Here is a 19,195-nt window from a genome sequence, read left to right as displayed (position 1 = left end):
GTGATAGTATTACCTGTTCAAAGCTATATTGTAACATACTCTTATAACTCCCAACAAAGGTTCCCCGTGCACTGCAATTCAAGCAAGTATCAGCAGAGTAGGATGGATAATCAAGAAAAATAAATAAATTTTTTTTTGAATTGTGCCTCGGTAAAGTGAATGACACTGAATGACTAAGACACGGTAATAACATTAAACACATAACTGAACCTTTTTTCAAAGTTCCTAGCTAATCATGCTAGCTCATAGTACTTATAAGTCCAAACACACCAATAGAAACAAGAAACAAAAAACAAAGGTCAATGCCACGGCACACTGAATTAAGTTGATCCATCCAACACCTATTCTTCATCTTTGATAACACAATACTTTTTAGACGGAGAGGGGACCCTTACATAGCACAAAATATGCAATGGACATTGCATTTTAACTCTCCACCACTATAGCTGCCAATATTGAAAAGGCAAAACACGTAGAAATATCAGGGAATAAAAGTATTTTCAAGAGACTCGCTGGATAGAATAAAAATCATATCATTGATTACCTTAATCAATTTCTTCTAAAGGTAATTTACGAGATAGAGGGTGGTAATTAAGGGGTCGATCGGGATTACATTGTTCCCAGTTTTCTAACAGAGCCCTCCCTAAAGAAGGATAAGAAGAACAGGGTGAAGCCCAATGCCAAAAAAAAAAAAAACATATTTAGTTGTAGTGTTGGGGGAAAAAGACTTTAGTCCAAATTATCACAAAACTGAAACGGAAAAGGCCAAACCACTTATGGTTGTGTTTGGAAACATGGAATTCTTTTCAAATACCGGAATTCAATTTATGGAATTGAAATTTTGGAATTCAATTCCAAATGTTGTGTTTGGAAAACATAAGAATTTCAAATCCATAATTACAAATTTAATAACTTGTTTGGTAACAAAGGAATTTCAGTATCTAGAATTTAATTTTTATTTGTATAAAAATGCTTAGCATATAAACTAATCATTTCATTGATAACAAAAAAAATATTACATCCCCGCTTGCAATTGATTCTGACCAAACTTGACGCAATCAAAACAAATGGAAAAAAAAAAGGAATATGAGATAACTCAACAATAATTAAACATGTTAATTCATTCAAAATTTGCTTATTAATTAGCAGCATCAGAATTTGGGGAAATATTAAACCCTAACTTTTTGAACTTGCATTTGATCTCGTCGTGGTGTCGATAAATAGCGGCGACACAAACTGCAAATCGATTGCCCAAAAATAAGCTCCGAGGCGGCAAGTCAGCAGATTCCGATGAATCAATGCACCTAATTTGACGATGCCGATTTACCTTAGTCATCATGTTACTAAACTCCTCGTAGATAACATTACCATCTCCAACAACATCAACAGACTTTGAGCAATCCTAAACAGAGCAAACAGAGCAAGCTTACTGAGTCGACTCAAAACAAGGTCCAACTCTACAACAGAAATCAAGCCATTTTCGTCGCCGTCATACATCTTCAAAGCATCATTAAGCTCTTGTAACCAGGACTCGTCACCTTCAACTTTGGGAGAGCAGAAATCAATGAGCTCGAGGTTGATGAAGCCATCGCTGAAGTTGTTAATGGTGCTTAGAGAGTTGGGGCGTTAGGGGAGCAGAGGGGAGAAAGAAAGAGGAGAGACAGTTTTGGATTTCAAATGACATCAATTAAACATGGATTTCAAATTCCAAATGTTTGGGCTTATTTTTCAGAGGGAAGGAATTGGGCCAATTCCAAATTCAAATCCTTTTAATTGCCAGACAAAAAATTTGGGCCAATTCCATCATTTCATTTAAATGACTGTATCCAAACACACCATATAGTGGTTTTAAGAATTTTGTTTTGGGAAATGCGTCTTCGATTACCTTTTCATCTGTCCTATCTCTCAGTTAACTTCCCCCAGCTCCTCTCCATCATCTCCCTAAGTCCCAACCCCCTTCTCTCCTCCGGCATCCAGATCGGATTTTGATGGGCAAGGAAGGTGACAGTGATATGATGAAGGTTTTGTGCAATTTCTAGCAACTTTACAGGTCAATTTCCTTTATTTAATATATTCCCGAAATAACCACTATTGGTGGTTGTTGTTGCCACAGCTTTCTCCTCCCTCTCGCTCTGTCACCTTGTCTCTCTTCTTTCTTTCTTCATATTCATATTAGACTTCATGGACAGGGATTGGGAAGAGAAAAAGGGGATGGTTTAATCTTCAATTTTACATAATAGATCAGGATGCATGATTCGGATGACGCTTCTTCTTGGTTGAAAATGGTAGCCTGCAAATGCTTGTGAAAATGGGTTGACATATGGTGGTGCAGTGGTGGCATTGGAACAAGAAATGCCTCGAATAAAATATTTAAACCAATATAAGAAATAAAAGCTACGGAGTAGAAGACTATCACTCTTTTGCATAACCGCATAAGAGTTGTTAGTTTTCAAAATTTTAATAACAAAACTAAAAAGTAGTCTTGTGTTTCTAAAAGTAGGAAACTAAAAACTGAAAATAGTACCGAACGTGCCCTTAGCTACTAGATTTTCACAAACAATTTCTTTTCACACTGGAACTGGAAAACTCTAAAGCATTGATTCTTTGTTTCGCTTGTAGAGATTTTTCATCTCACGCCTGTATGTTTTGTCTATCTCACTAATGTACGATTTGTTTTATCCATCAGAAATACAGAGAAAGTGCTATGACAGATCCAAGCTAAACAATAATGAAAAGTCACATGAAGGTATATGCATACCTCTGAATTTTGCAGATGCTACTGCTGTCAAGAGCACTTTCAATACTTGCAAAACAGTACTGCAAACACAGAGATAGAGTTTAGAAATTGTACACAAATTAGGGGGACAAATAGGGGGGGGGGGGGGGGGGGGGGGGGGTGCTGGCTGGCCTACACGAAAATTCACATTTTACATGCCTGTCCAAGGATGAATTATCAACACAACTACAGACAATGTTAAGAATGTCGGCAAACAGAGGCGCGTTTTTTCCGCCAGCTATCCCAGGATCACCCTCCAAATGGTCATAAGCAATAAGTTTCTGTTCCAAAATGAATCAAGTAAGCAATATTTTTGGCAAAAAATCAAAACTAATACTTAATGAATTCTTAACAAAGACCGAGATGATTTATCAAACTTTAAACGGAAAAAATTCAAGCACTACCAAAGTTTTGACAAAGGGCTATTCCTGAAGCCAAAACCACATGAACAATTGAGTAATTCAATAGTTGAACTGGAAAAATAGGATGCATACATGAAGACAATCCAATGCCAGTTCTACAATTTTTATATTTTTTGTCTCAAACGCAAGTCGAAGAGGGTTTAGAACAAGCTCTGCTTCAGCTTCTTCTAAAGTCTGTCCTGCATTGGACAAGGCTATTGCAATTGAGCGGTTCATCCTTGCTGATGTCCCAGCTTGTTGTTCCCCCTCAGATGTATGTCCATCAGATTCATCATGCTTCACCTTTTCGTTGTCAACACCTTCGTCAGAATTGTGCTCACTGCACGGAAATGATATATGTATATATAATTAAATAATAGCACTGCGATTGGAATCGGATCCTAAAGAAAGCATCCAACTTAGTTGAATTAAGCAGGGAGTCCATTCCTAAAAGGTCAATACTAGGAAAAGAAACAAATGCAACATGGTGTAAATGTGTCTTCTCCATTCCAAGACCCCAACCTTAATAATAGGAAATAAAAAACAGAAAGCAAATTTTATCCGCAACGAAAGAATAATCAAAACTCGCCAGCTTAAAGGTAGAAGGGGAAAATAAAAGTGTTTCACTGTCTAAGATAAAAAGCAATACCCTACTCAACCATTTAGACAGGCTATCATCTTTTTTTACGAACTAGCTAGCACAGCTGCATAGGATACTTTAGACTTTAGATATTAACTCTTCATATTAGTTCATCACCGGCTTGATAAAAAAAACGATCAAATAAGTACAACCAGTTTGTGAAGTAACCATGTGTCCATATCTATGCACTATGTATAAATGGGTGTCAAAAGACAATGTGAGATAATCTCTCTTAATGATATCAGCTAATACCTCCAACAAATTCTTGGGTGTTTGAGTAGCATAGAGGTCTCGTGGTTATAACTATGTAGAGATGGGGAGTGCCAGACCCTATGCAGTATAAACAGACACTGTGACATAATCTATCTTAAAGAGATCAGCTAATACCTCCAATAAATTTTTAGGTGTTTGAGAAACATAGGGAGGTCTCGTGGTTAGAACTTCGAGGAAATGGGGAGTGCCAGATCCTATGCAGTATAACAGCAAGTCGGACACTAATTTGATACAGTAAAAGAAACCAATAGAAAGTAAATCCAATTCTCACGTTATCTCTCTTATCAAACCAAGAAAAAAATATAGATTTACTTCCATATGGAGAGAGCTCTATGTCATTTCCTCGTTCAACCAGAATCACCCTATCACTACAACATAGCTTTCTTAAAATAATCTACAAAATGTTATTTTTACTCACGCTCTTAAAGAGTACTCCACTGTTCAATGAGACCTCAGTTTTCGCCGCAATACCCAAGATTACAATTCAAGTTTATGGCTCAATGCTCGCACTAAAACTCTTATGTTCCACTAGTAAGATACGGAGTACATTACTTCTCTAATCTATTACTATAACACTATCAATGGCATTCCATATAGCAGCAATATCATCATCTTCAACTCGTCCAAATTCTATCTAGTTGATTTCCCAACAAATTCTATCGAGTTGATTTCCCAACAAATTCTATCGAGTTGATTTCCCAACAATCACACTTTCCCATTCACCAATACAATTGAGTTTTTTTAAGGATCAAACAATAACACAAGAATGCCACAATAGATCTAACCTCTTCGGAGCTTCCGCGGTCGCTGGTGCTGCTTGAGGCTTCTCCTCCACATGAGTTTGTTGATTCCCCTCTTTAATACCATCTATAAAACACATCAAACCCAACAATCAAAACATTAAAAAAAATGAAAATCTACTAAAACTAACAATTATAACATTACAAGGATGAAAATCAACCAAAATCCAAATAAAAGCTAGCCAAATTATACAAACCCAGAGAAGATTGAATTGCGGATTGAAGTGAAGTAAGCTTCTTTGCGGAACATTCCTTGAGCATAGACTCGAATGCCCGAGTGACAAACCCACCCGCAGCTCCCGCCATTAACGGCTGCTGCGCAATTCAAAGATTGGTTGATTGATCTTCTTCTTATTTTGCTTCCAAATGTGCCAAAAAATGAGATAGGGGAAAACCCCAGTTAGAGATCAAGCGGTCAAAGGGTTGAAAATGGGAGATCCGAGAAATATGGGGTTCGAGATATTGATTGCGGTGGATAGATGGGTGGTCACCGGTGAAGTCCACCGCGATGTGGTGGTGGAGAGAAGAAAGTCTTGAGTCTGAAGATTCAAAGAGTGAGAAGAGAGAGAGGGGAGATGGAGGAGCTTAATTTTTAGATTTGATGGCAGAGCAACGTAGCATTCACATTTCGCACTTGCTTTTTTTTCAAATAAATATTAAAAACAATTCATTAATAAAAGATTAAAAGATGGCATATTAAGTGGCATTCTCGTAATTATAAACCTTAATGTTTGGACGTTTTGTGAATTAGTACCTTATAAAAACTTTTTTATATTTTCCTACTTTATAAGTTTGATATGTTTGAGTAACACTACCTTGTAACAGAAAACGTTAAATCTCTCCGTTTGTGAACCCCACCCCCAACGACTTTATTTCATTTCTCATTCCTATTTCCCAGTCTCTGTTTTCTACTCCTCTTTCTCAATGTTTGTCCTCCCATTTCTCAATCTCATTCTCTTTCTCAATCTTTGTATAAGAAAACTATAATACCTCGTATTTTTCTGTATTTATAAATATATTTTATTATATTTATAAAGCATTTTTATGATTTTTAGAATTTAAATCGCATTTAAATATTATTTAAATGTATTTTTAATTAATTAGAATATTTATTATTTTAATTAATTACAAAATGAATTTATTATTTCATGTTGGGAATTAATTGGGTTTCAAAAGTAAAACGATTTTTAATTAATCTAGCCCAAATCAATTCCAAGTTCAAGTCCAAACAAATTAAGTAAGCCCATCTTATGTTAAATGAAGCCCGAAAGGGAATCCTAAAGCCTAACCCTTCTTGGAGTTTCCTAAGCTTATAAATATAAGTGCTCACCCTCAAAATCCCTAACTATTATTCATTAAACCTAAAAGTAAAACCCTAACCCTAAATTCCTCTTTCTTTCGTCGAACTTATGTTTGGCCGTTTTTCTCCTACTTCCGTTCGTTTTCAGAAAAATATTTCAAAGTTGTAAATGTCGAAAGGTTCTTGAACTTTGCCTCAAGAATCAATCGATTCCGAGTTATAGATTAGAAGTTATGAGCGTTCTAAAATCCTGCTGCAGTAATTTTTCTCTTCTCCTCCCTCCGCCCTTGTCTTCGGCCGCAAGCAAGCCACGAGCTTGGCTCGCCCCTGTCTTTGACGAGTGCTGCCTTGTGCCACTGCCCACACGCAACACAATTGTGTTGTGTGTGTGTTTTGTTGTTGTTTATCGTTCATACTCGTATACTTTTAACCTTTTCCAAATTCCGTTTTTAAATTATTAAATTATTATTATTGTTTTGGATTATTTAAATTGATTAGAACGGTTATGAACACCGTATTGGTTTATGGTTGTATTTAATTAAAGAGATTGGTTTTGATGATTGAAATTATTATTTTCAGATTTAATGAGTTAATAAAGTGTCAATTTTTATTACCAAAACATAGTTTTTATGATTGTTTATTACTAGGGTTTTAATCCTAACTGTATAGGCAATTGATTTACATAATTTAATGATGATTTAAATTATGGGAATCAATCTTAATTTTCAGATTGTTTATAAGGTTTAAAAAGTTGGTTTTTAATGGTTTTAAAGCTAAAAAAAAGTCAATGTTTTATGCTAGGACTTGAGTTGACTATTTGAGACTATTAAATTACCATTTAATGAATGATTTTTAATTAAACTAAGAGCTTTAGTTTCTTAAATAGTTGCTGGAAATTTAGTAAACATGGATAATAATTTAGTTCTCTTATTTTGTTTTATAGGAGTTGATTTCTAATGAGTCGTGATTGGCACAGTGGCCCCCGTACTTAGGTATTCCAGGTACGTACAAGACTAGGGTGACCACCCATCTCTTGAGAACTTTATGAAGTGTATTGAATGCGAATCATGTGGACTTATATGTTGTTATGAATTCATATTTGATGATTGGGAATGAATATGTTGTTATGAATTCATGTTTGATATTGAGAACGAGCATGTTATTATTATTATTGAATCTATGTGAACGAGCATGTTATTAATTGAGTTATGCTTTGTAGATTCTATTGAACTATCATGTTATGGACTTTTATAATCGTTAAATTATGTCAAGCATGTTGTTCAAGTTGGTTTGCATGTATGAGTAGTGCGCATGCAAGTTGTTATTATTATTATTATGCTATAGTACAGGATGTCTAGCATAATTATTGAGCCAGTCGAATATTGCCAGTGAGCAATATATATTCTACCAAGGGGTAGAATATGTTTAGAGAGTCTATGTGAATTGAACTAAGGACAATTCGTGCTAAGGGCACACTCCGCTTGTTCATAGGCAATGTCGGGTTATCTCAAACAGTGTTTTTGAGAAGGAACAATGGGAGTAATTTCACTTGAGTCTATGTTTGATCACAAGTCCTAAAGAAGTAAAATAATGAAGTGTCATTGTTGAATTGTTTAATTGTTCAATTGTTTGTATGTTGTGTCTTGAGTAGAGTCTTGAGTCGCCTTGAACATAATATACTAATTAACGTAAAGTGTAACCCAAAGAGCTTCAAAACTCTTGGAACGTATATACCTTGAGTATGAACAATGGGGGGAGTCTTGCCGGAAAACTTGTACTCCTAGAATGATACAAGACGTTGTTTCATTCTTCTTTTATGTCGTTCTGCATTGGAATTCCTGTCGGTATGGCCCGACTGTCGGTAGTAGCCCGACTTATTTTGGTGTATGGTTGGCTCCCATCACCCTTTCTTTCCTTTTGAGGATACCTTACTTTACCCGTTCGAAGCTACTTTTTATTAAACTGTGAGTCAAGAGTCGTGTCTCGTGTCGAGTCTTGTCTCCATGTTTGTTTGTTTATTACATGGCTTTTGCATGGCCTCAACGGTTCCAACTTGTTTGAATAACCATTAACTATTTATTTAATATGTTTGAAAGTTAATTAATTCCGCTGCGTAATTCTGGTAAATAGCCTTAGCCGTTACCACGGTGGCGGTAATATCTTGGTAATTCCTGTGTTTTAAGTTGGAAAATGTTTTATAAAAAGCAAGGAATTATTAGGGTGTTACAAAAACCCACTCGAAAACCCACTAAAACCAGAAAACTCGTTGCTGATAGCATCTCCTTCTCTTCATTTTTCCGGATATTATGGTATAAATCTTGTAATCCCCCGTAAATTTATAAATTTTATTAAATATATTTTAACGTATATTATTTATAATTAAATAGAATTTATGAAGTTTAGTAATAAATATATATTTAACGTAATTTATTTTTATACGTTCTAAATATTTCAACGATTTATGAAATCAAAAAAATAATTTTAGAATTTTATGTTGAAAAGAATTTGAATTGCGAAAACACGTTCGATTGAATTTGGAAAACAATATTAACTGGTTTTGGATTCAAACAAACTCAATTCTAATCCTAGCCCAAATTGACAAAGCCCAAAACAAGAAAACCCATATTATCAACCCATAATTCAACTTCACGTAAAATCAAGAAAGCCAAAAACCCTCTTCTCTCCTCTCCTCCAATTCACGTGAAAAGCAAGCAAACTCTCTCTGCTTCAGCCACCGCCGCCCTCCTTGCTGTTGTCCCTCACGCCGCCGGCCAACCACCTCAGACGCTCCTCCTCCGTCGCGTGCAACCTTCCTCGCCGGTAACTTCTTCTTCCTCCTTTTCTCCTTCGGTTTTCCTTCTCCCTTTCGTTCTCTCCTCCTTAATGCTTGTGTTCATTTGTTGCGACAGCCACCTGCACCCCGTCGCTGCCGCCAACCAACCAGCACCGGCCGTTGGCCCCTTCCCTTCTCCTTCGCGAAGCATCAACACTCCTCCTTTTCTTTCTCCTCTGCGTGCGTTTCCTCCTGCTTGCACCACCAGCCACCTTCGGTCACCCTGCTGCGCCACCACCCATCGCCGCGCTGCCACTGTGGCATCGCCGTGCTGCTGCACCAACCGCCGTCAGCTCTTCCTCCCTTCACTTTTTGGTTTACTCCTAACCCTAAGCTAATTTAATGTTTTAATTATGTTTAATTAATTTAATTTATGTTTTCTTGAATTAAATTTTATAGTTTTATAATTTAATTATGAATTTCAGATTATATGTTTTGCATAATCAAATTATTAATTTTCAGATTATGTAATTGAATTGGAATTTGAATTTTAATTATTTAAAGCATGAAATTTTAAGGTTTTAAAGGTTTAATAGTTTTGAAATCATGGTAGAATGATTATAAATTATTAAAGTTATTGTTTTTATGATTTCAAAGTTTTGGGAGTAGTTTGAAATTAGTTATATTGCTGAAAATTTAAAGTATGATGTTTGCGAAGAGTTTTCAACGAATTTCAATCAGTAATTTAATAATTATGATGTTAGGAAATCAAACATTCAAGTTTGGATATTGGGGAAGGTTCTAAATATGTTTAGGATGTATTTAGAATGCTTTATTATAGTTGTGAATGATTAGAAATTGATTGGGAATCCTTGTTGGTTGTTTTAGGCGGAGAATTCTCTTTAGGCGACTTTTGAAAGTGTTAAAGTGGCCTATTAGTTGTTTATGCAAGGTACGTACATACCTGTGTGCTTGGAATGTGTGCTAATTGATGAAACCATGTTGAATCTTGTTGTTGAACTTGGTTATGTTGATATTATTGTTGAACTTGGTGATGTTGATATTATGGACGAACTGGGTTATATTGAATGTGCATGTTTAATACTGTTGGACAAACTTATTGAACTTATTTTGCACTATAAGAACTGTAACATGTTAGTATGGATGTTTGATACAAACATGTTGGTTGGGAACACTAGATTATTCTATATGATTGGGTTGGATCAATTGGTTGTTGTTCCCTTTCTATCTTTTCACTACTTTATAAGGGCGGAGGACCTTGTTTAGTAAGTTGAAACTTTATGCCCATATACAGGGTTGCTCATGGTTAAAGGAAAGGTTGGTTAAGTTGGAATGAGTCTTGATTGATGCTTTTATGATCACTTACTTAATTCCAAGATAAAAACAGTTGTGAACAAATGTGAATTGTCTGTCTTATGTAATGGTTGAGTCATAACGGAATCTCAATTTGTAAATCATGTAAAGTGAAACTGAATAGCAATAGCTTTAGACTGTGCACGTCTGAAGTGACGGACAAACAGGAGTTGGGGTTCATGGTGGTAGCCCATGGCCTTTTCTGGGACGGGATTGATCACCGTGTCCTATTTTTATTTAAACATTCCTCGATATCGCAGGTCACTGAGGTTACGGAGTCGCGCCCGTACCTCGTCTTCCTTAGTGAAGACTTCTGGATGGTCAACTCGGTCCATTGTCTATTTCAACTAAAATAATATTATGGTTATTAAGCCTAGCTTAGTCTAGTCAAGTATAATCGTCAAATTATTATGTTTTGTCTGTCCTTACTTATATTTATTAGTATCATGTTAGGGTTGTTGGTTTGATAGTATCATGCTAGGATTGTTGTTGTTTTAGTATGTAGTACTCAGCTTTGCTGATTACGTGCTTTGTTTGTGTGTGTTGATCATGGCTATGCCTTATTGATCCTGTGATGACCCATCTTTGGTGAGCAGTCTCTAAGGATCAATAAGCGTTGCCCATCTACAGGTTTGAAGATGATGCACCATTGGGATCGGGATTAGAGAGCTTGTTGTTCTATTTGTTTACTTGAGTGATTTAATTTGTTAACTTGGATTTGAAATTTGTCGTACTATTCGTATTTCCTTATTTCAGTTAATTGGTTTGGACCTAATATGTAATAGATTATTTATGAACCTAAAAGTTAGTTTTATGTTTTCCGCTGCAAAATTCTGAATAAGCCGTTACGTTTTTACACGGGCGATAATGCCTTGATAATTCTCTACGTTTTATATTAAAAGATTATTTTAGAAAAGAGAGAATTGTCGAGGTGTTACAAAGTGGTATCTAGAAGCTAAGGTTTTACTTTAATAAATTTTAGGCGCCTAACTATCTAGTTATTTAAAATAAATTTCTTAAAAATCGAGATTCTACGTATTATAGTGTTCAAAAATTGGTACTTTTTTTTGGGGGACCGATTTCCTTTTATCCTGTTTGAAAGTATATAATATTTCTTATTTAAGTTCGAAATCAAATTATTATTAAAGTTAAAGTGATACTTTCGACATTTTTATTTTTCTTATTATTTATTATTCAAAAAAAAAAAAATGAGTACATTTTTTAAGTTGTTTCAAGAGTTAGAATTCGTTATTAGAAAATATAAATCTTTTTCGAATTAATAACTTTATTTTCTAATTTATTCGCTACGCATTTCCTTAATTTATTTTACTTTATTTATTTTATATTTTTTATTTATATTAATATTCTATGTTATAATTTTATTATATTAGCGTCCTTTTACCTTGTTATTTAAATTATTCCAATGCTTTAGTTTATGAGAGATGGGTAGTATAAGAAGGGCATATAAGGTAGAATTATATGTGCATTAGTAGCTAGTCAACGCTAACTTTAGAAATTGATTGTTATGTACGTGCGTGTGCTAATTGTTTAAGTGTTACATTTACATGTGCATAAAGAATTGTTTGCTTCCACCAAACTTATTGCGTTATTGAACTTTGTTTATGATTTGGTTGGAAAATCGTTAGTGAGACATGGAATTGTTTATTTCAGGAATAAAATATTTCTTTCCAAGTATACCAACATAGGATCCTTCGAGAAACTTGATATAGAAACCCCTGATATTTACGTGAAGAAAATCATGTTTGGATGTGAATATTATGCTAAAGTTCAAGGGCAACCTATCTTAATGAGAAAGGATATCATAGCAGCCACTATCATTAATTGCTTACCTAACAAATTTCCATACCTAGAACTCAAGGAAAAGTTTAAAGACATGCATTCTGATAATGGAACTCCAAACTTGACTAAGTATGGGACTTGGGATGGTAGATGGAAATATGATTCAGAAATTCTGACCACCATTATTGAAGCAGCAGAAAGTGGGTTTAGAGACGATAAAATCGTAGGAAGTCATGTTGGGGATTCAGTTACAGAAGAACCTATGGGAATAAGTGTAAATAATGACCTAGAGGAAAATGATGTAGCTGTGGAGAATGAGAATGTAGGTGTTGAGGCAGAGAAACCCTAACCCAGGGGCCCATGAGCCTACCATTGAGATCTCTAGTGATTCAGATAGGGAGCTAGAGGAAGAGTTCGACGAATCTTGAAGATCTAGATTTCACTCCGCAAGTTTCCTAGGAAAGAACAGATAGGCAAGATGCCACAAGTATTTGAAGTTGTAAAGTTAGTTAGTTCTTTTATGTTTTAAAGAATAAGTAGCAAAGCTAAAACAGTTTAAAGTTAAAGCAATAGGAGTTTGAGTTATTCTTTATTCTTTTCAAGGATGTAATAGCCCCTTTATGGTATTTTGAGGACAAATGCGTTATTACGGTTTAGAAATTATTCTTCACACTCTTTTGAGGAATAAAAGTTAGATTATTGATTATTCAAAGGATCAAGAGTTCATTTTGGGACACGATGAAGAATGTTTTCTTCCTTTATTCTACCTTATTATTCGTGATGATTGAATTTCGTTCCTTGTTCCTCAATTGAATGTCTCCTATGTGAATATCGTTCAGGAATGTTCAAGGAGATTACCTTGAAATAATTGTTGCATATTCGTAAATGATTGTTTGATTTACGTGAATTATGTCTGTTGAGGCGATATTACGTGGTACAGGATACTATTAAGTGATGTTTATACCTAAAGTAGAGTATATTAATCTCAGGTCGCGCTCTAGGATGACCAACAATAATGACCTAGTTGTTGCTATTCGCCTATTGGCGGAAAAGCTAACCCAGGAGAGAATTGAGCGTCCCGATCCTGCTGGGGACATGTTTGAGAGACTAGCCAAAGTTAAGCCACCATGAATTAAGGGGCAAGTTGATCCTACTTTTTTAGAGAACTAGGTTAGAGAGTTTGAGAAACTGTTTGGGGATGTAAAATGTCTTGAGAACATGAGAGTGGGTCAAGTTGTCATGTACTTGAAAGATGAAGCTGATTTATGGTGGAGAGAAAATAGAGCTAGGCTTAGCGCTGCTGAGAGATTCAATTAGGATTCAATTGTTACTGTCTTAAGGGGAAAGTTTTACCCTACCTTTTATGAGAAAGCAAAAAGCTTAGGAATTCATAAACCTTAGCATAGGGAGCATGACCATAGCTGAATACTATGCAGACTTATAGCATGACCACCTTAGGATTAGGTGGGGAAACCTTTACGTCTTTATATATTGTGTATGGGGGGAGCTGCTCATATTTATGGCCTGTAGTCCAGAATGGACAAGAAAAATGTTGTTGGGGAGAAAAGAAAAGAGTTTAATGCTGGAAAAACCAAGGGAATTTCAAGAGGAATATGAATGAGAATAGGAATGGGAATGGAAATGAAAATTTTCAAGGAAGGAACAATCAGGGGAACAAAAATAGGAACCAATCTGAAAGAGTGTATCACTGTAAGATGTGCAATAACAATCACCCTGGCAAGAACTGCAAAGGAGAATTAGTGACCTGCAACTATTGTCAGAAAAAGGGGCATAGGAAGTATGAGTGCTTTATTAAGCAGGAAAAAGGAACAAAATGGTAATGAGATTGGTAACCGGGTGAAGTCGGGATTTAACCAGTCAAGAAATTAGAGTTCGAAGCCTATAGGGTCGCAAGACAGCCAAGGAAACCTCCATAAGTCTGCTAATTAGAATAACAACCATAACAAGGCCCCGGGTAAACTGTCTGTGATAAGTCGAAATGAAGGTGAACGACCTGTTGACTTAGTTTCTATTACTTTTCTATTAACTCCGTGCTAGTTAGAAAGTTATTTGATTCAGGGAAAGCTTATTCTTTTGCTTCGTCATCTCTTATTAAGAGTTCGAAGTTAGTAGATTTTGAGGTGATTGATTTACCCGTTAGTATTCCTACTGCTGTAACCATAAGGTGTACCAAATTGTTTAAGAACTTGCCTTGTGAACTATTTTTTTCGGTTGTGTGAGCTAGATGTGAGTTAAGAAGTCGGAATGAAGATCGAGGATGTTCCAATTGTGAATGAATTCATGGATGTGTTTCCTAGTGAGATTGCAGGTATGCCACTTGCTAAGAGCCGTTGAGTCCCATATAGACTTAGTTCCTAGAATGACGCATATATCTAGAGCACCATATAGAATAACACCTCCTGAAATGAGCTAATTATGACACAGTTGCAAGAGTTGTTTCGTTAAGGGGTGTATTAGGCCTAGTGCATCACCGTGGGGAGCTCCTGTGTGTTTGTTAAGGAAAAGATAAGAGTATGGAATTATGCATCGATTTTAGGGAGCTAAACACCATCAAGAACAAGTATCCTTTGCCTAGGATAGATGACATATTGGGTCAATCGAATTGGGCGAGTGTGTTCTTGAAGACTGATTGTGTTTGAAGTATCACCAATTGAGGATAGCTGATAAGGGCCTATAAGACCTCATTAGGACTCGTTATTGTCATTATGGGTTTAGAGTAATGTCTTTTGGGTTAACCAATGCACCTGCCATAATTATGGATTTGATGGATAAGATTTTCCACGAATTCCGAATTAAGTTCGTTATTATGTTATTGATGATATCCCGATTTGTTCAAGGAATGAAAAAGAGCATGACAAACACTTGAGAATTACTTGGAGACGCTTAGAAAGAATCTAGTTTTATTAAATAAAGTATACAAATCTTGAAGTCATATGTGTATAAGTTACACCGACGGAAAAGTGAAGGACTAAATTGATTGAGAACTATGTTACGTAAGGAAATAAATTTAAGAGAAGATTCCAGTGGTCCAGGATCGTTAGAAATCATTTGTTGTCTGGAAAAGATGAAAAGAAATACATGAATTGGTGCAAGAGCTAAGAGTTAAGCCCAAAAGTTATACACCCATGAAAAGCATAATGAGGTTCGGTAAAAAGGAAAAGTTGAACAAAAGGAGTTTCTGTAGATCCTGCTAAGATTCAAGCTGTGAGTGAGTGACCTACTCCAAAGAACGTGTCCGATACTTGAAGTTTTCTAAGCCTATATGACCATTGTAGGAGGCTGTGAAGGACTTTTGGAAGAAAGCAAACCAATGACCAACTTGTTGAAAAAGGAATCGAAATTCAAGTGAACTGAGAAATGTGAGGAAGCTTTCTAGATTTAACTGTTGTCGCGTCAATTGAAACCTTATGAAACTAATTACCCTACCCATGACCTAGAGCTAACTTTATTGTGTCCGCTTTGAAGATTTGGAGACATTACTTTTCTGGGGAAACATGTAAGATCCTTACCGACCATAAAAGTCCGAAAGTTTGGCAAAAAGGTCCAGTGAATCTTGGGAACGACATTGAAATGAGTATTTCTTTCCACCCTGCAACCGATAGACAGACTGAGATTACTAACGGAATATATGTTGAGATCCTGTGTTATTGACTTTAAGGGTAATTGGGAAGACCAACTAGAGTGATTGAATTTCTTGCAACAATAGTTACTATGCGAGCTTTAAGATGGAACCTGTTGAGGCATTGTGTGGAAAGAAGTGTAGAAATCCCACTTGCTATGATTTTAGTGGAAATATAGCTTTGGGGGCATGATTCGTTGAAGTAGAAATATCCAAAGTCATTCCCTGGGGTGAGTTACGAGGGCGTAACTCGTTTTCTTTAAGGGGGTAGAATGCGATAGAAATTCGCGCTTTTTACCTATTTTATGGAATTTTTATGCATTTTATTGCTTATTTTAGCAAATTTTACAAGTTAATGCAAAGCAAATAGATTCTCGGCATAAGAAAAGGTGTTCATGAGTAACACAAATAGCTTTGAGTTGGCAAAAGAGTGCACATCGGTGGCACAAGTACTTCTCTAGTAAGAATAAGTTAAAAGCTTTTGGGAAAAATGCGGGAAATTTCGTGTCAAGTTTCGGGACGAAACTTCTTTTAAGAGGGGTAGATTGTAATCCCCCGTAAATTTATAAATTTTATTAAATATATTTTAACGTATATTATTTATAATTAAATAGAATTTATGAAGTTTAGTAATAAATATATATTTAACGTAATTTATTTTTATACGTTCTAAATATTTCAACGATTTATGAAATCAAAAAAATAATTTTAGAATTTTATGTTGAAAAGAATTTGAATTGCGAAAACACGTTCGATTGAATTTGGAAAACAATATTAACTGGTTTTGGATTCAAACAAACTCAATTCTAATCCTAGCCCAAATTGACAAAGCCCAAAACAAGAAAACCCATATTATCAACCCATAATTCAACTTCACGTAAAATCAAGAAAGCCAAAAACCCTCTTCTCTCCTCTCCTCCAATTCACGTGAAAAGCAAGCAAACTCTCTCTGCTTCAGCCACCGCCGCCCTCCTTGCTGTTGTCCCTCACGCCGCCGGCCAACCACCTCAGACGCTCCTCCTCCGTCGCGTGCAACCTTCCTCGCCGGTAACTTCTTCTTCCTCCTTTTCTCCTTCGGTTTTCCTTCTCCCTTTCGTTCTCTCCTCCTTAATGCTTGTGTTCATTTGTTGCGACAGCCACCTGCACCCCGTCGCTGCCGCCAACCAACCAGCACCGGCCGTTGGCCCCTTCCCTTCTCCTTCGCGAAGCATCAACACTCCTCCTTTTCTTTCTCCTCTGCGTGCGTTTCCTCCTGCTTGCACCACCAGCCACCTTCGGTCACCCTGCTGCGCCACCACCCATCGCCGCGCTGCCACTGTGGCATCGCCGTGCTGCTGCACCAACCGCCGTCAGCTCTTCCTCCCTTCACTTTTTGGTTTACTCCTAACCCTAAGCTAATTTAATGTTTTAATTATGTTTAATTAATTTAATTTATGTTTTCTTGAATTAAATTTTATAGTTTTATAATTTAATTATGAATTTCAGATTATATGTTTTGCATAATCAAATTATTAATTTTCAGATTATGTAATTGAATTGGAATTTGAATTTTAATTATTTAAAGCATGAAATTTTAAGGTTTTAAAGGTTTAATAGTTTTGAAATCATGGTAGAATGATTATAAATTATTAAAGTTATTGTTTTTATGATTTCAAAGTTTTGGGAGTAGTTTGAAATTAGTTATATTGCTGAAAATTTAAAGTATGATGTTTGCGAAGAGTTTTCAACGAATTTCAATCAGTAATTTAATAATTATGATGTTAGGAAATCAAACATTCAAGTTTGGATATTGGGGAAGGTTCTAAATATGTTTAGGATGTATTTAGAATGCTTTATTATAGTTGTGAATGATTAGAAATTGATTGGGAATCCTTGTTGGTTGTTTTAGGCGGAGAATTCTCTTTAGGCGACTTTTGAAAGTGTTAAAGTGGCCTATTAGTTGTTTATGCAAGGTACGTACATACCTGTGTGCTTGGAATGTGTGCTAATTGATGAAACCATGTTGAATCTTGTTGTTGAACTTGGTTATGTTGATATTATTGTTGAACTTGGTGATGTTGATATTATGGACGAACTGGGTTATATTGAATGTGCATGTTTAATACTGTTGGACAAACTTATTGAACTTATTTTGCACTATAAGAACTGTAACATGTTAGTATGGATGTTTGATACAAACATGTTGGTTGGGAACACTAGATTATTCTATATGATTGGGTTGGATCAATTGGTTGTTGTTCCCTTTCTATCTTTTCACTACTTTATAAGGGCGGAGGACCTTGTTTAGTAAGTTGAAACTTTATGCCCATATACAGGGTTGCTCATGGTTAAAGGAAAGGTTGGTTAAGTTGGAATGAGTCTTGATTGATGCTTTTATGATCACTTACTTAATTCCAAGATAAAAACAGTTGTGAACAAATGTGAATTGTCTGTCTTATGTAATGGTTGAGTCATAACGGAATCTCAATTTGTAAATCATGTAAAGTGAAACTGAATAGCAATAGCTTTAGACTGTGCACGTCTGAAGTGACGGACAAACAGGAGTTGGGGTTCATGGTGGTAGCCCATGGCCTTTTCTGGGACCGGATTGATCACCGTGTCCTATTTTTATTTAAACGTTCCTCGATATCGCAGGTCACTGAGGTTACGGAGTCGCGCCCGTACCTCGTCTTCCTTAGTGAAGACTTCTGGATGGTCAACTCGGTCCATTGTCTATTTCAACTAAAATAATATTATGGTTATTAAGCCTAGCTTAGTCTAGTCAAGTATAATCGTCAAATTATTATGTTTTGTCTGTCCTTACTTATATTTATTAGTATCATGTTAGGGTTGTTGGTTTGATAGTATCATGCTAGGATTGTTGTTGTTTTAGTATGTAGTACTCAGCTTTGCTGATTACGTGCTTTGTTTGTGTGTGTTGATCATGGCTATGCCTTATTGATCCTGTGATGACCCATCTTTGGTGAGCAGTCTCTAAGGATCAATAAGCGTTGCCCATCTACAGGTTTGAAGATGATGCACCATTGGGATCGGGATTAGAGAGCTTGTTGTTCTATTTGTTTACTTGAGTGATTTAATTTGTTAACTTGGATTTAAAATTTGTCGTACTATTCGTATTTCCTTATTTCAGTTAATTGGTTTGGACCTAATATGTAATAGATTATTTATGAACCTAAAAGTTAGTTTTATGTTTTCCGCTGCAAAATTCTGAATAAGCCGTTACGTTTTTACACGGGCGATAATGCCTTGATAATTCTCTACGTTTTATATTAAAAGATTATTTTAGAAAAGAGATAATTGTCGGGGTGTTACAAATCTGGTTTCATCTTGATGAATTTTCCAATGTCTGACACATAGATAGGACTTCGAAATGGCACATTCAGTTTTCTTTTGTTGTGTTTCTTCACGTGAATTAGCT

The 19,195-nt window shown here is 35.7% G+C and overlaps 3 protein-coding genes across 3 annotated transcripts in view; 2 read left to right on the top strand and 1 right to left on the bottom strand.

Moving 5' to 3' along the window:
• The window catches only part of LOC110798071 (brefeldin A-inhibited guanine nucleotide-exchange protein 5), a 29,427-nt gene extending 23,915 nt beyond the window's left edge, over positions 1–5,512 (bottom strand). Inside the window, exons 1-6 of the mRNA XM_022003207.2 lie at positions 5,088–5,512; positions 4,876–4,957; positions 3,271–3,517; positions 2,936–3,057; positions 2,759–2,817; positions 14–71 (exon numbers count right to left, since the gene is read on the bottom strand). Of these exons, the coding sequence (XP_021858899.2) occupies positions 14–71; positions 2,759–2,817; positions 2,936–3,057; positions 3,271–3,517; positions 4,876–4,957; positions 5,088–5,196 (677 nt within the window). The 5' untranslated portion in view covers positions 5,197–5,512. The remainder of the gene's footprint in view (positions 1–13; positions 72–2,758; positions 2,818–2,935; positions 3,058–3,270; positions 3,518–4,875; positions 4,958–5,087) is intronic.
• On the top strand, positions 5,338–11,195 carry LOC130472243 (uncharacterized). The gene is made up of 4 exons (XM_056842763.1): positions 5,338–5,420; positions 8,922–9,338; positions 9,852–9,915; positions 10,934–11,195. Exons 1-4 carry the CDS (start codon positions 5,338–5,340, stop codon positions 11,000–11,002), a joined length of 633 nt encoding a protein of 210 aa, XP_056698741.1. The 3' UTR covers positions 11,003–11,195.
• A 3,207-nt stretch (positions 11,196–14,402) lies between these two features.
• Positions 14,403–18,869, top strand: LOC130472242 (uncharacterized). Its single transcript, XM_056842761.1, has 4 exons — positions 14,403–14,466; positions 16,666–17,152; positions 17,666–17,729; positions 18,748–18,869. Exons 1-4 carry the CDS (start codon positions 14,403–14,405, stop codon positions 18,814–18,816), a joined length of 684 nt encoding a protein of 227 aa, XP_056698739.1. The 3' UTR covers positions 18,817–18,869.
• Positions 18,870–19,195: the final 326 nt, after the last annotated feature.

Source organism: Spinacia oleracea, chromosome 4, assembly GCF_020520425.1.
Source record: "Spinacia oleracea cultivar Varoflay chromosome 4, BTI_SOV_V1, whole genome shotgun sequence".
NCBI lineage: Eukaryota > Viridiplantae > Streptophyta > Magnoliopsida > Caryophyllales > Amaranthaceae > Spinacia > Spinacia oleracea.
The sequence above is the reverse complement of the archived record's forward strand: the minus strand, read 5'-3'. Positions and strand labels throughout refer to the sequence as shown.

Coding starts and splice junctions, on each gene's coding strand:
- LOC130472243 (XM_056842763.1), top strand. CDS start 5,338: ATGGGGTTCGAGATATTGATTGCGGTGGATAGATGGGTGGTCACCGGT. Junction 9,339..9,851: donor CTTCCTCCCTTCACTTTTTG/GTTTACTCCTAA, acceptor TGGTTGTTTTAG/GCGGAGAATTCTCTTTAGGC. Junction 9,916..10,933: donor CTATTAGTTGTTTATGCAAG/GTACGTACATAC, acceptor TTTGGTGAGCAG/TCTCTAAGGATCAATAAGCG.
- LOC130472242 (XM_056842761.1), top strand. CDS start 14,403: ATGAAGATCGAGGATGTTCCAATTGTGAATGAATTCATGGATGTGTTT. Junction 17,153..17,665: donor CTTCCTCCCTTCACTTTTTG/GTTTACTCCTAA, acceptor TGGTTGTTTTAG/GCGGAGAATTCTCTTTAGGC. Junction 17,730..18,747: donor CTATTAGTTGTTTATGCAAG/GTACGTACATAC, acceptor TTTGGTGAGCAG/TCTCTAAGGATCAATAAGCG.